At 42.8% G+C, this 14,249-nt stretch overlaps 1 protein-coding gene across 5 annotated transcripts in view; it reads right to left on the reverse strand.

Annotated features, from left to right (window-relative positions):
• Positions 1-2,136: 2,136 nt before the first annotated feature.
• ddr1 (discoidin domain receptor tyrosine kinase 1) overlaps positions 2,137-14,249 on the reverse strand; it is a 39,544-nt gene continuing 27,431 nt past the window's right edge. For 2 of the 5 annotated variants that reach the window (XM_056380191.1, XM_056380188.1), the window contains exons 10-20: positions 13,686-13,838; positions 12,987-13,043; positions 11,666-11,832; positions 10,816-11,023; positions 9,725-9,844; positions 7,517-7,818; positions 7,297-7,424; positions 6,033-6,230; positions 5,659-5,926; positions 5,006-5,155; positions 2,137-4,418 (exon numbers count right to left, since the gene is read on the reverse strand). In XM_056380191.1, coding sequence (XP_056236166.1) covers positions 4,278-4,418; positions 5,006-5,155; positions 5,659-5,926; positions 6,033-6,230; positions 7,297-7,424; positions 7,517-7,818; positions 9,725-9,844; positions 10,816-11,023; positions 11,666-11,832; positions 12,987-13,043; positions 13,686-13,838 — 1,892 coding nt within the window. In that variant the 3' untranslated portion in view covers positions 2,137-4,277. The remainder of the gene's footprint in view (positions 4,419-5,005; positions 5,156-5,658; positions 5,927-6,032; positions 6,231-7,296; positions 7,425-7,516; positions 7,819-9,724; positions 9,845-10,815; positions 11,024-11,665; positions 11,833-12,986; positions 13,044-13,685; positions 13,839-14,249) is intronic. The other 3 variants (XM_056380189.1, XM_056380192.1, XM_056380190.1) reach the window with 3 other exon arrangements.

A 14,249-nucleotide genomic window follows, 5' to 3' on the forward strand; every position in this document is an offset into this window, starting at 1 on the left:
TCTTCTGTGGGACTTTAAACAATATTCAACTTTACTTTACTGTGGATTTTAAGCGTTTGTTTGACGCACACCTGACAATGTGAAAGCCATCTTGGCTACAGACTATCCTTAGTGCGGTAACTTGAGCGTGCACTTGACAGATTATGGCTATTTGTTGTCTGTCCGCCTACTCACCGTTATCCGATGATACTCACCGGTTACTTGAGGAGATGAGGAAGAAGGATGATCTCATGCTCTGTACCCTCAAGCCTTGGTCCCCGCAGATTCCGACACCACCCTGCCTTGGTCCGGATCAATCCTTGCAGTCAGTGAGTCTGGTCCATCCGTTGCCCCACCAGCTGTGAAGGAAGATGCTTCCCGAGGCCTGGTCACAGGTGAAGAGCGGAGGTCGGCAAAACAAAAACTCTACGCCCCGTGTTATGCCCCAGAACATCCATTTTGAGAATAAATTTCAAGCTCTGGAGTCCATGGTCGATGTGCTGGTGCGCACTCCAAGTGGTCTACCGAGGCAGCTGTCGAGGATGAACATGCCGGCTGCTCTCCAGTCCTCCTTGTTGGATCATCCATGGTCCCACACGTGCATATCAACAGGTGCCTCACTTCTTCCTACCCAGGTGGTCTTGTTGAGGACATTAACAACGCCGTCCCACAACTGCTACGTCACCACTCGACTGTCTCCGTAGTTGCGGTGCATGTAGGCTAAAATGATTTTAAGCTACAGCAGTCAGAAAAGATTTCTTCTGCCCGATCGACAGTATTCTGAACTCTAATAGACGGTGCATTATCTCAGATTCACTTCCCTCTCCCCGTTTAGGTGTTGTGAAGTTCTCTTATGGCAACTGCACATCTGAAGGACTACTGCTGTAACAGAGGGATCCCCATTGTGGACAATTTCACCACCTACAAGAGATCAGACCTCTTCGTTTGTCTTTGAACATTGAACTTACTCATGACGGTTTACGCATTGTTTTCTTTACATAAATTATATTGTTTCTTCTGCAACTGGTTGTAATATCCATCTTTATGCTGATGATACTATTTTGTATTGCATTGTGAATACTGAAGTCTGCTATGGAAACTCTCCAGCTCTTTTACTGATTTAGAGGTTGCTCTCAATAACCATAAATTAGTTTTAAATGCAGACAAACTTCAATTTATCCTTTTGTCCAGAGCCAGAAATATTGATCTTGATAATTTCATCATCGCCACTAAAAGTGGCACCAGTACTGAAAGAGTTATACTTTACAAATACCTTGGGATCTGGATTGATGAAAAGTTATCCTTCAAAAATCATATCGTGTGAGAAAATTGAGGTTGGCTTTTTCCACAGGAATAAATCCTGCTTTCCATTATACTGTAGAAAAACTCTTACATAGGCAACTTTTTAAAAAAAAAAATCAGTTTTATATTATGGGGACATCTTTTACAGACATGGTTCAGCTGGAACTCTAAAACCCTTTGATGCTGTCTACCACTCTGCTCTTAGGTTCATTGTTGGTGATGCCTATAATACTCATCATTGTATCTTGTATGAAAAGGTTGGATGGTCAGCTCTTTCCCTGAGGTGTGAATTGCATATTTATTTATTTATTTACTTACAAAACCCTTCTTGAAAAACTGCTGTCATATCTTACTTCCATGTTGCTTTTGTCGACTGGACCACATGATGTCAGGACTAATGACTGGCTCACACTCCATGTCCCTCGAGTTCACACTGAGCTTTTGGCTTTTTTGCACCATCCACCTGGAACTCACAACAAAGCACTTTAAAAATGAATTTGTTCGTTGCCTCTTGGTCATTTTAGATTTTTAATCTCTGACCTTTTAACTTCTGTTTGTACCTGTTTTAATTGACTTGATGTTCCTTTTTTATCTAGTTGACATCATTGTAAATGAGGCTTTACCCTTAATGATCTTCGAGTTTAATAAAGACATATAGAGAGTCTGGTCAGACATGGATGTAAACTGCAACTTGAACGGTTGGTGGAGGCATACAACCGCAAGGCGGTAATTCGAGTTTCACCATCCAATTACTTTATTGAGGTGACTGATGTCATTAAGACCACCTAATGTTTTATTGACTAAACAATGAATCTATAAAACAGTTGGCAGATTAATCAAAAATGAAAATAATGGTTAGTTGCAGCCCTAGAGCACATCTTGATTTATTTGAAAAGGTTAACTTTATGAAAACATCTACAAAAATAGACAACACAATGAATTACAATGGCATCAAGGTAGCAAGCGTTCTACAGAGATACAGAAGACCCAAATGTAAGAATTCTCTATATATATTAGTAAAGGAAATTACAATTCTGTCCTTAAAATATGTACATACTATAATGTTCAACTTCAAAGACACAAAAGGGTGAAATCAGACATCAAGGAGTGTCTAAGTACATACAGTATATATAAAAATATGGGTTTAGTTGAACTACAGTGTATCAAAAATGACTCAAATGGCACGACCATTCACAATCAGTAAACATGTAGTACTTGATAATCTTGATCATCTCTGGACTGATTTACAGTGCTATACAATCAGTAAGGTAGATGCATTGATTCTACTGTGGTCAGCTTAATGTACTAAACATGGGACAATGCAGAGGTTGATGTTGACTTTCACACTAAAATCAGTACTCCCAGCGTTCCCTGTTTGAACAATGCTATAACTGTGTTTTTAAAATACAGTAATGCATTTGGATGAGCGTAGACAGATTATGTGATGAGTTAACACATCTCAACACACTGAAAGTTTCAGAACAAAAGGTTTTCGTACATTTAAAATGAGATGAACTGATGGTGCCATTCCATTTTTTAAATAATATTTTACATCGAATGGTTTGGCAATACCTTGTTGGAGAGGATGTCCTTTTAAAATGCATCTGTGATGCATTTTGATCTCCCCTGGCAAATATCTTAAAATCACTGCAGGTAAAATGCGTCAGAATCCACGTCAACAGGAATCATATCATATCAGGCCCCTCACAGAGAAAAGTTTCATCGTGGTTGGGGGGGATATGCACGTAGGATTTAAAGTGCAGCTGGTTGTGGAATTTTACATCTATCCTTTGTGTCTGGGTCAAAGCCAGATACAAAAAAATCTCCAAAACATCTGAGCAGGCACATCTGAAGATGTCCCGTCCACTGCCCCTGCTGGCAGCATTGTCTCTCTGCTTGGAAAACCGTTCCAGTTTCTGGGTCACATCTCATTGGCAGCAGCAGACTCACTTCTTCTGTGCCTTTTCCCTCAGGTTTGAGTAGTCTATTTGGCACCAGGGATACATTTTTTCTTTTTCTGTGGCTTAAAGATGGGGTTCAAATACTTTCACTTTTTGACTACAATGGGGTGTCGGTGGTTGAGGGCAAACTTGACATGATCACACTGCAGAAAGGGGGTTGCTGTTGTCTGGTCCACATCATTTCACATTAGTCCACAGTAACTTAAGAGTTACAGCTGTGGATGTGGGTCATTATATAAGGTTTTGGGGCTGAGATAGAGGATTGATTAAGGGTCAAGGTAAGTACATGGTACACGGTAAGTTCTCCTATCATCCAGGTTCTACACAGCCAAGTTAGCCATCAGCCGTGTCTAAGTATTAAGATCTTTTCTTAGACATGTTTGTCTTACTGAATTAAACTGATTTAAATGTGTAGAGTTGGCTATACATACTATAAATACTATGACAGTCCCTGTGTGTGCAGTTTCATCTCTGAACAACAGGTGCTGTGTTCAGAGAACTTTGTGTTCACAGTGCATGTGCGCCTTCACCAGTTACCCTGCATTAAGCGTTTGAGATGTTGAGTAAAGAAAAGTCATGAAACTTAATAACTGATCATTTCCTAGCTTGCTATGGCCATAGCATGGAGTATTTTCTGCTGTTTAGCCTCTGCAGCTTCCTGTATTTTGAACTCTACAGCACTTAATCACCAGTCACCTAAACCCGAGAGAAAGTTCCTATGCAGACTGCACCCACCACCAACCACTGAAATGTAGCCCGGACTGTTACCTATCTAAAGCTGGGGTTAGTTTTGCCTTTGGGGTTGGGGTCTGAAGTGGAAATAAACCGAACCAGCGGTGTCTCAGCCCCATCCACCCACCCAAGTACAAAATATAAAAGCGAGCAACCCACTTTAACCTCTTATCTGCCTCTGCTGTGCGACACCTCCACCACACTGATTCAGACACCTTCCCACTGTAGCAAGGATGCATAAAAGCACGAGCCATTTCCCCTCTTCAGCGTTGCCATTCTTCTTAAGTTTCTCTGATTCACTCTTTAAACCATGTTCATGGCGTCCTCAGTGAGGAAGGAGTGGATGTAGGCGAAGGATGGGCGGAGCTTGCAGTCTCTGTTCCAGCAGCTCAGCATGAGCTCATAGAGACCCTGAGGACACACAGCTGGCCTGCTCAGATACACCTGGAGGGGAGAGAGAGGGAGAGAGATGTATGGAAATACATCATATTCTTGCATCTTTTTATGCCCTGATAGCCACCAAGACCAAATACTGGATGTAAATATAAGAAAGCTGAACAAAAACTTATTTTATCATATTTAATTATTACGAATAACAAACAAAAGTAAATATCTATTTGTGAGGATAAATATGTCACTTCTAACTCGTAATCACTCCAACAGCTGAATAGAGCAGCCACTCTGAACTTTGGATGCAGCTTTCAGTTGCATCTATCATATAGTGAAACAACAAAAGCCCAGTGTGAGAACCTTTCTAGAAAGTAAGGAACTGATACTGAGGAAGACCAGTTCACATCCTCAACAAATCAGTGATGTAGAGAGCAGAGCATCCACATCATGTAAGGCACTGCTTACTGTCCATTCACAAGTTGAGCTTCAGTGAATTTTGACACACAGAATATCGGATGAATATTCATCTAGAGCACACTATGTATGAATGACAAAACTCAACTTCCTTAGAGCTAAAATATGAGTAAATACTGGTGTATCCCTGAACCTGTGGTGTGTGTGCGTGTTTCTGTGTGACGTACCTGTCTGCCCTGGTCTCTGAAGAACTCCCCAGCGTTGTCGATGACTTGTTCATCCGTGAGGTTGGAGTACGGCTGCTCCTGACAAACGCTCAGCATCTCCCACAGGGTGACGCCGAATGCCCACACGTCGCTGGCCGTAGTGAACTTACCCTGAGAACACACAACCACACTCAACTTCAACGTCATGCTCTCCATCAGTATCAAAACTATCATCAACATATCACTTCCTCATATTAACAGTTACTATTAAGACAGTTTAGAGTTCCTGTTGTTGCATGTTTAACTCATAAAATCTTTCAGTAATTTAAAAGGAGTCAAACATTAGGAAGAAACTGAGGTGAGCTGCTGATTCTGCAGAGACTCTTTACTATACAAAAACACAAGAAGCTAAGCTTTTATAACTTCACTCAGAACTACAGACTAGTTGGTATTTTTTATAATGAAATTTGATTTTTTTTTTTTTAAATCAAAATTTCCCTTGTTTCTTTAGTGCTTAAGCATAAATTCCTAGATTTTTTGTTTTAAATAAAAAACAAAAATGAAAAAATAGTCATTATCAATATAAGTTGAGTGCTGATCAATAATTTATCAAACCAAACATCAAAGGTCACACACCATCAGATGCACAAACACACACATTCCTGTCCTCTCACCATGAGTATACACTCCCAGGCCATCCAGCGTATTGGCAGCACAGCTCTGCCCTGTATCCTGTAGTAGTCTCCTGCGTACAGATTCCTGCTCATGCCAAAGTCGGCTATCTTGATGTGACGCTCGCCGCCCCGCTCCTCCCCGCTCTCACCCTTCTCGCCTCCGACCAGACAGTTACGTGTGGCCAGATCCCGGTGCACAAAGTTGAGGGAGGAGAGGAACTTCATTCCTGACGCAATCTGGCTGGCCATGGAGATGAGGGCCGGGTAACTGATGACAGATAGAGGGGACAATAAATAAATCAAAACTATGACTGTGTGTGCATTTATATCTGTGTATACGAGCGAGTGTGTGTGTGTGCACGCTTATGTGTTACCTGATGGTCGGGGTGTTGTGCGAAGGCCCCGTCTTATCCAGAAGCACTCGGTGGGACAGATACTGGTTCAAGTCTCCACATTCCATGTACTCAGTGACCATACAGAGGGGGTCGCTGCTCACACACACTCCCAGCAGCCGGATGATGTTCGGGTCCTTCAAGCGAGACAGGATCTTCACCTCTTTCAGGAAGTCATTCCTACCAAGGCGCAAGGGAAAAGTGAGATACATTGGGTAAATGGAGGGATATAAAAGAAGCTCTGAATTTGGAGGCGATAAAGCAAATCAGGAATAAAGTGCGAACGACACAGAATCTGGGTTCCTTCTTCAGCCTAAGGTAGAAATAAATCACTTGAATACAAAAGCATAATGAAGCAACACTTTCTCGCTGTTACCACTGAGTGAAGTGAGAGGATACCCGGTTCAGCTAAGAATCAACACCCCAGTCTGCAGCTCTCCACGGCCTTCCACCTCACTGATTCGTCTTGCTGGCTGCTGCAGTTTTAACTACCCTTCCATATAAAACCTGCGGAGGAGCCACTCCTAGCACATAAACTAACACGCGTAGATTTTTACCTGCCAAGTGCATAATATGTGGACGGCCAAAGTAAACAAGCAGCCGGTGCAGGGAGTCAAACATCTAGAAAACCTCAAAGACCCAAATATTTTTCTAAAGTTCTGAGGGATCAAACCAGGAGTTAAGTATGAGAAAATATTGGATTGTATTTAAAAGGTGAAAAAACAATTCTGCTCTGCTTCGGCTGGATATGTTATGGATAAGCTGTATCAGGTAACTGATTAATAACACAGTAGCCGTATAGTATGTGAAGGCTCATTGCTGTGTTTTTTTTGGAGTCTACTTGCTGCCCTCTAAAGGTCACATACAACCTCAAAATCACAGCTTGAAGTATTCAGCAGAAGAATGCTGCAATTTATATTCTGGTACTTTCCTACAGAATCACCTACAGTATTAGTAAGAATTCCCCGATATTACGTGATGACATCATTTCATTATCGAGGAAGCTGCTGATTATGTTTTGGATTTATTGTCTGGTCTATGAAAATAGTGAAAAAAATGCCAGTCCCAACTTCACAGAGCCCAAAGTGATTAGTTGATTTTTCTGTCCATCACCTAAAACTGTCCCTCAAAAATACTATGATCAGTGGGAAAGCCGCAGTTCAGTGAACACATGAGAAAGAGAGGAGATAAGCAGTAGGAGCAGAAAGAAAAGAGAGCAGGCTCAGCTGTGTGTGATGTTACAGACCTGGCATTCTTGGAAGCGTCTGGTCGTAGTATCTTCACTGCTACCAGAAGAGGGCGACCTTTTCTCACATTGAAGGGGAACTCCAAGTTGGGAAGATCCTGAGGGTTCTCGATTTCACACAGGTGCACCTTTCAACAGCAACGACAACAAAAAAAAAAGACATTGTTAAAGCCCAATCACCCTTCCACCCACCTACTCATTTTTTCAGATCAAGTCTCACCTCCCCAAACTGTCCCTCTCCCAGTTTCTCCTTGAAAATGAGACACTGGCGCGGCAGCTCTGGCAGGGGGGCGGCATCGGCCCCGGGGCTTGAAGAGGCCAAGGCGGGCACAGCGTAGGTGTTGTTACCGCTGACACCCTGCAGGCTCACAATGTCTGCTTCAGCATAGTGGGGGACGCTGGGAGGTAGCGGGGGAGATACAGGGGGAGAAAGGGATGGGTAAGGAGGGGAGCCGGGGTAGGGAGGAGGCTCCTCCTGTGTTGGTGGGAAACCCTTCTCCATGTCCATATCCAAACCACAGGCTGGAGGGAGGAGTAAGAGACAGACAGGGTGGATGAAATGAAGAGATTACTTTAAGAGAAGAGAAACTGTGAGATTAAAAAACAGCTTTGTTTTGCTTTAAGATGGTCTGTGAGAATCTGATGATATTACAAATTCAGACAAGTTAAAAGGGATAGTTTGGACTGGGGCAATTTTATTTTACATAACTAACTTAAATTTAAAAAAAAAAGCTTTAACAAAATAAACCAACTGCAAAAAAAAACCAGGATGATAAAAAGTGTCTGAGCTACAGAGACTGACAACAGAGCAATAGTCTGAAAAATTCAACTTTTAAAACTGAAAGAGATTTATCTGCAGATTGAGTCACTCTGACCTCGTACATTGAATCATTTAGTTTTCAGTGTAATGGTGGGAGATGTTAAAAGACCTTGGCTTGATGACTATTCATACACTGAATTTGTCTGTGGTACAGTAAAATGATCTGCCTTTTTACCAGTTCGCTGATACAAGAGTCAGACTCATTCCTGAACGCTTTTAATGCACGGTCTGACGGTACAGTTATTCAACAGTGGTCTTAGCTTAGTTTAGATTAATTTCATGTCTGTGACATCAAGCAGCAGCTCCTCTCAAAATCAGTGATAAATAATAATACACTTTTTGTGGTGATGGCTACAGCCTCTAGAATTAAATCTTCTGGGACAACGTCTCCGTCTATTCTATTTATTTTAAAACTAAATCAGATACTGCCGCTGTAATTTTTGATGAAATTTAAACACCAGTTTTAATTTAACAAAAAGGTATTACAACTTAATATTCAACACGAACACCTCCCATGAGGTTCTGACAACACACATAAGTCAAAGAGCTGGAGTGGTGGGAGTATGGTGTTTGAATACTAAGCTAGTTATAGGCCACCTTTGTTAAAATGAGAATGGAGGTGATAGGAATCTTTTCAGTCCACTTCAATGCGCACACGACCACAGCCCATGAATTGGAATTCTGTATTTTAATGTAACCTATGATTTATGCTGTTTTCATTAAAATATTGCATCTTGAGCTAAGCTAAGTTCACCTTGTTAGTGATAACAAAACTTTGAGTCTACAGTCATGCAAGCGGCGCCTGTTAGCCTGCACTGAGCTAAACACTAACATCAGCATGCTAACATCCTCACGACAATGTTTACATGCTTTTGTTTAGCGAGTGCAACATTTCCCCACGTTCACCACCTTGGTTTAGTGTGTTAACATGCCAACATGCTAACATCTGGGGAAGATGAGAATGTCGTTGGCTCTGCAGGTATTTGGTCATCAAGCAAAGTATTCAACACATTTGAATTTTGACCTGATGGCCGTGCTAGTGCAAAAGTCAGGAGATCACCAAAATCATTAGGATTCATGCTCTGAGAAACATGAATGTCTGTACCAAATTTCGCCGCAATCAATTAAGTAGATGCTGAACTATTTCACTGAATAAATGAAAGATTTGACCTGCTGGCAGTGCTCACAAATGTCTGTACAATCCAGCCATCCAACAGGTGTTGAGATATTTCAGTCGACCACACATCGGTGGGCCGACAGACACGCACTGTCATCAGCAGAGCCTCGACACAAACACGGTTAAACAAAGTCATCTATGAGTTTTTCAGACTCTGCGTATGTTTGAAAATTTGTACAATTCCCCAAATACCAAACTATCCCTTGAAAACAAAGCATGAGTCATTCTGAGTGGTGAGTGAATGAGGGTGAATAATTATGTGAGTAACAGGATGAATGATGAATGTCAGACACATGCAAAATGGGACGCATTTCTCTCTAGAGTTGACTGTAAGAGCACTTCTAATGCCCCAGCCCCGGAGAGTTAAAAGTACATAGGTAGTGAGGTAGGGGCCCCTCCGGACTGTGTTGGCCTAGTCCAAGGTGTCTTACCCTGGGGCACATTGAGGCTCTTTTCCTGAGCCTGAGTGGTGCTGGGGACGACTAGGGGTCTTGAGCCTTTTCTGTGATCTGACAGGAACAGGTGATATGCTGGGTTGTTTAACAGCAAGGCTGGGAGGGCACACACACACACACACACACAAACACACAGCACGAGGTGGGGTACACGCGGGTACCATGATATGGATCATACACAATACAAAGTGGCACGTGACACAAAACACACACACACAACACAAAACACAATAACAACCATTAGCGTGACATTGTTAGCATATCCATTATTATATAAGGAGGAGGTGGGGTTGCATTGACACATGGAGAACAGAAAAGGAGAGCAGTGCAAGAGCAGGCAGAGGTAACGTAACACAGGCCACAACCAAACATAACAAGAACCAGTGGATGAAATAATGTTTCTGTTACTCATGTTATTTCAAACTCACACAGGCGCGCAAGTAAAGACGGCATGCAGACCTCCTGTGGTGCAATGCAAGTGAAGGAATGTCTTTTCTTTCTTTACTCTTCTTTTTCTCTTCCCTCTTTTATTTTTCTTCCCTTTACTCAGAACAATAGCTCTTCTGTGCCCCCTCTGCTCTGTGCATCTTGGAAGCACTCTTCCTCGCGGGGTGTTTGGTTTGATTTACTTTTGTTTGGTGTGGTGAAATACACTGTAATACCAGTGTTTTCCTCATATGCATGCAGCATTTTTTTGTTCTGTTTCCCCTTCTCAAATGAGTTTGCGTACTGATATGATCAGCAGAGGTTGCAAAAGCATGAACACAGGCACGCAAATGAGGCAATCTGTACAAACCACATACATGTTTGTAGAAATTAAAATTCTGAACACATGAGCAGTTTGCATTGTCTCATGGTTTCCACTGACTCCATACCGATTGTGTGCGGTTGACTGTTGATCAATATCTGTTACCATGTATTTAGCATGTGGTATGTTTTACTGTATCTCAGCATGTTCTCTGTCACACTACTAAGCTACAACAAGAACATCAGACCCTATAGTTGTCAAACAAATCTATAAATGCAAACCATAACTGTGCTGTCATATGAGTGTGTTTATAACTTACCCGTGCTGTCTCTGTGATCCCTCGGCCGGAGCAGAGCGCTGGGTTCCTGGTACTCTCCTTCTCCCTCTCTGTCATGGTCACGGTCGTCGGGGAAGGTGTGGATGCGCTGGTAGCGGCTCGAGTAGCTGTGTGTGTTGTTGATGACCACATTGTCGGAAGGGACTGACAGGTGGACCCGCAGCTCATCACTCGACAGGCTTCCCTGGGCCTGGAATGGCAGAGGATTCGCTTGAACACAGGTAATATAAATGCACCATTTAAATCCCTAAAGCGGGTGGCGATCAAACTGTGGAAACTGCCTCTAATCTTTGAACAATTGGAAGTAAATGTGAAAAGATTCCCGCAACACATCCAGATGGAGTTACAGTGGCACTCTGCCAAAAGACTGGCAGTTGTGATCTCAGCTTGCTATCAGTCATTTAAACTCAGATAAAAGTGGCAGCTCAGCCTAATCACACAAAAAAACTAATTTCTCACTAAGGACTCTTTATTCTTTAGAAGGTAGTTAATGAAACTGAGGCTTTTAGCAGCAGGATCTATGGAGTAACTGGGATCATGGAGTCTGGAAAAGTAGGGTGATGTTGTCTTTTTCAATTGTATATTTTCAAAGCTTTGATCAACACAAACAATATTTGAATAATCTCCATTGTACTAGGGTGGTAACAGAACTCTCCGAGATACCTGCAGAGGCTCCAAACGTTTGGCTAGTAAAACCATGACAGCATGGCTAGATACCACTTGGGGTAAATAAGAAAATATGTGGGTGAAGTCAAGACCCCTAAACATGGACATGAGAAACCTGCAGTTAAAGAACAGTTACAGCCGAATTACCAACCGCATGTCATCTCACCTTGCCCAGTATCTTTTTCCAGTACTGTCTCCACAGAATGACAGCTATCACAGCCAGCAGCAGAAGGATGATGCCCACCAGGCAGCCAATCAGAATAGCCGTATTACTGCTGTCATCCTTGGCTACAGGAAGGCCCGCTCTGGGAGTCACAGCGTCAAATTCAGGCCCTAGAGGAGAAAAATACAGGAATACAGGAAAAGTCAGGCGTTTACACGTCAATGTGCTTGATTACCTTAAACCTGCAGGTAATTATCAGTCCTGTGTAATGTGTGTAGAGCAATGTGCAATGCTGTCTCTATCTGTGGGTATGACAAGACCTTGGATTGGGCTAATGCACTGTTCAGTCTGAGCATTAGCTCTTTCAGTGCAGTCACTGGGGTCAAACACATCAGCATAGTTTCATCAGGCTTACTAAAGATCTGATGGGGATTGTCTGTGCGAGTATGCATCCAGTCTGTGCGCTCATACCAAAGGGATTCTCAGAGCCTGCTGCATGAGAACAGAATATGAACATTGCTTTTCTTCTCAACAGCTTTGTAGTCAACTATTCGTCAGAATCATCCGGTTATTTTTTCTCCCCTGAAGGTCAAGTGACACGTGAAATGTTATTTAAATGCGGGATGAAATACTTTCCTCAACTCTTCAAACCACTTTTAGTGGTAAGTGGTGGGAAAAAAATGGTTCGGTTAAAAAGACCAAAAATCAGGCACACATGCTACACATGGGGCTTTTATGTCCATGTATGCACACAACACATACATGAATACACACCTGCAAGCACACACTCAAACATTCCTTTGCCAGAGAAAGATTTCCATACCACATTGTTCCAACAGAAGACAACCCATCCCCTTTCTCTCTCTCTCTGTCAGTTCAACACCATGCGTGTAGGTAATAAATAAACCCAAACAAAGCCATTCAACCACAGCCAATAACAAGGACAAAGCAGCATACACGCCACAAAAAAACATTTCCAGCTTTGATAAAAAAAAAGCCTGTTAATGTTTAGCTGTGTAGAACAGAGCCAGTTCCCTGAAAAGAAAACATGCTGTTTGTGAGACCACAGGAAGCCAAGTTGTTATTGTACATAAATATAATGTACTATAGCTGTGTTAGTGTTGTTCCTACAGCTGTATATCTCCAAGCCCAGGGGACAGAACCCAGTGCCGAAGCCTGCCCCTGTAATCCCTCCTCCATTATACTTCATACTCTCTACTGAGCAGTTGGACAGTTTTAGAAGCTGAAGGAGGGTCAGACTGGATGGAGCGAGCTCCCCTCCCTCAGCTCATCCTATCTGTCCATTTGTTTTGCTCACTCTCACCTGACAGCGTCCAGTTACCAGTGGTGTCCGTCATGAAGTTGGTGGTGGTGGGGGGTTCTGGAGGAGCGAGGGATGGACAAAGGAGGAATGTGTGAGAAGAGAGGCGGTGAAGACGGAAGTGATGAGGAGAGGAAATGGTGGAGAGCAGGATTCGGGCTTATTTGACTTCTCATCCATTACTATGAAAATTCTAAACCGACTTTTTAAAAGTCAGACCAAGATAATGAAAAAAAACTTAAGAAATATAAGTTCAATTATTTGACCTTTAATTTTAAGCCACATCTCTCCTGCCCTTTAAGTATAATGAAATCTGAAAGATAAGCATCCGGCATTGACTTAGTTTCAGCGAATGTTGGCTCGCAGCCAAAGGATTTCAGCGCTCATGATAAAGAGAGAAGCTAGTCAGACATGGGCCTCCTTTGGCACAGCCGGCCTTTGGCTCTGCATTAGATGCATGGCTCGGAAACACTGCCGACATGCTCACACTCATCACAACTGCAGAGAAGGAGACGGGCACAGAGACAAGAGGAGATGAGAAAGAAATCTGGGGAATTAGAGAGGCAGGAGAGAGCAGTACGGAGGGGTTGATGAAGCAGCGAGGTGGGTGATGAAAGTCGGACAGTGGAGAGAATGGTCGGATGGATGGTAAAGCTAGAAGATGTGGGGGTGGAGAGGAAGAGGGGAGGAGCAGGAGCTCACCTGAAGGGTCGGCAGTGGCGTTGGAGGAGCTGTGGCTCGATGTGGGAGAGGAGGAGGTGTGATTTACAGGAGGAGCAGACGAACTGATGGAAGGAATCTCGGGAGGATTAGGAGGAAATGAATCAGGCTCTTTGACATCCTCCTCAAACGGCTCTGGATAAGGAGGAAAGAGAAAGAATCACAGAGACAGTGAAAATGAATCATGTTGTATATGTTTAGGGGGCTTTCATATGGCACAACACACTGTCTAGTGGTCCTCAGCTGTTGGGAAACAGTGGTTGTAGTCACAGCTGGTTGTGTCTCCAGACAAAGGGATTTCATTCATTTCATTTCTAGAGACTTGATCATGTTGTTTTTGACTGGGAACAGATCCGTTCCTTGTTAACTAATGTGAATGATTGAGTTAGCTGGCTAACCAAAGTTAAGTGGCCAGCTAACCATTGCTGTATTGTTTTAAACTTCTATACTTATATAAAGCCGTAGCCATTTATTGCAGCAACAAGTATTTCAGTTTGGCGGTGTGGCTCTGCTCATGTGATGCTGTGGTGTCCCTGAGCAGAGCCT

This window comes from Seriola aureovittata, chromosome 7, assembly GCF_021018895.1.
Source record: "Seriola aureovittata isolate HTS-2021-v1 ecotype China chromosome 7, ASM2101889v1, whole genome shotgun sequence".
NCBI lineage: Eukaryota > Metazoa > Chordata > Actinopteri > Carangiformes > Carangidae > Seriola > Seriola aureovittata.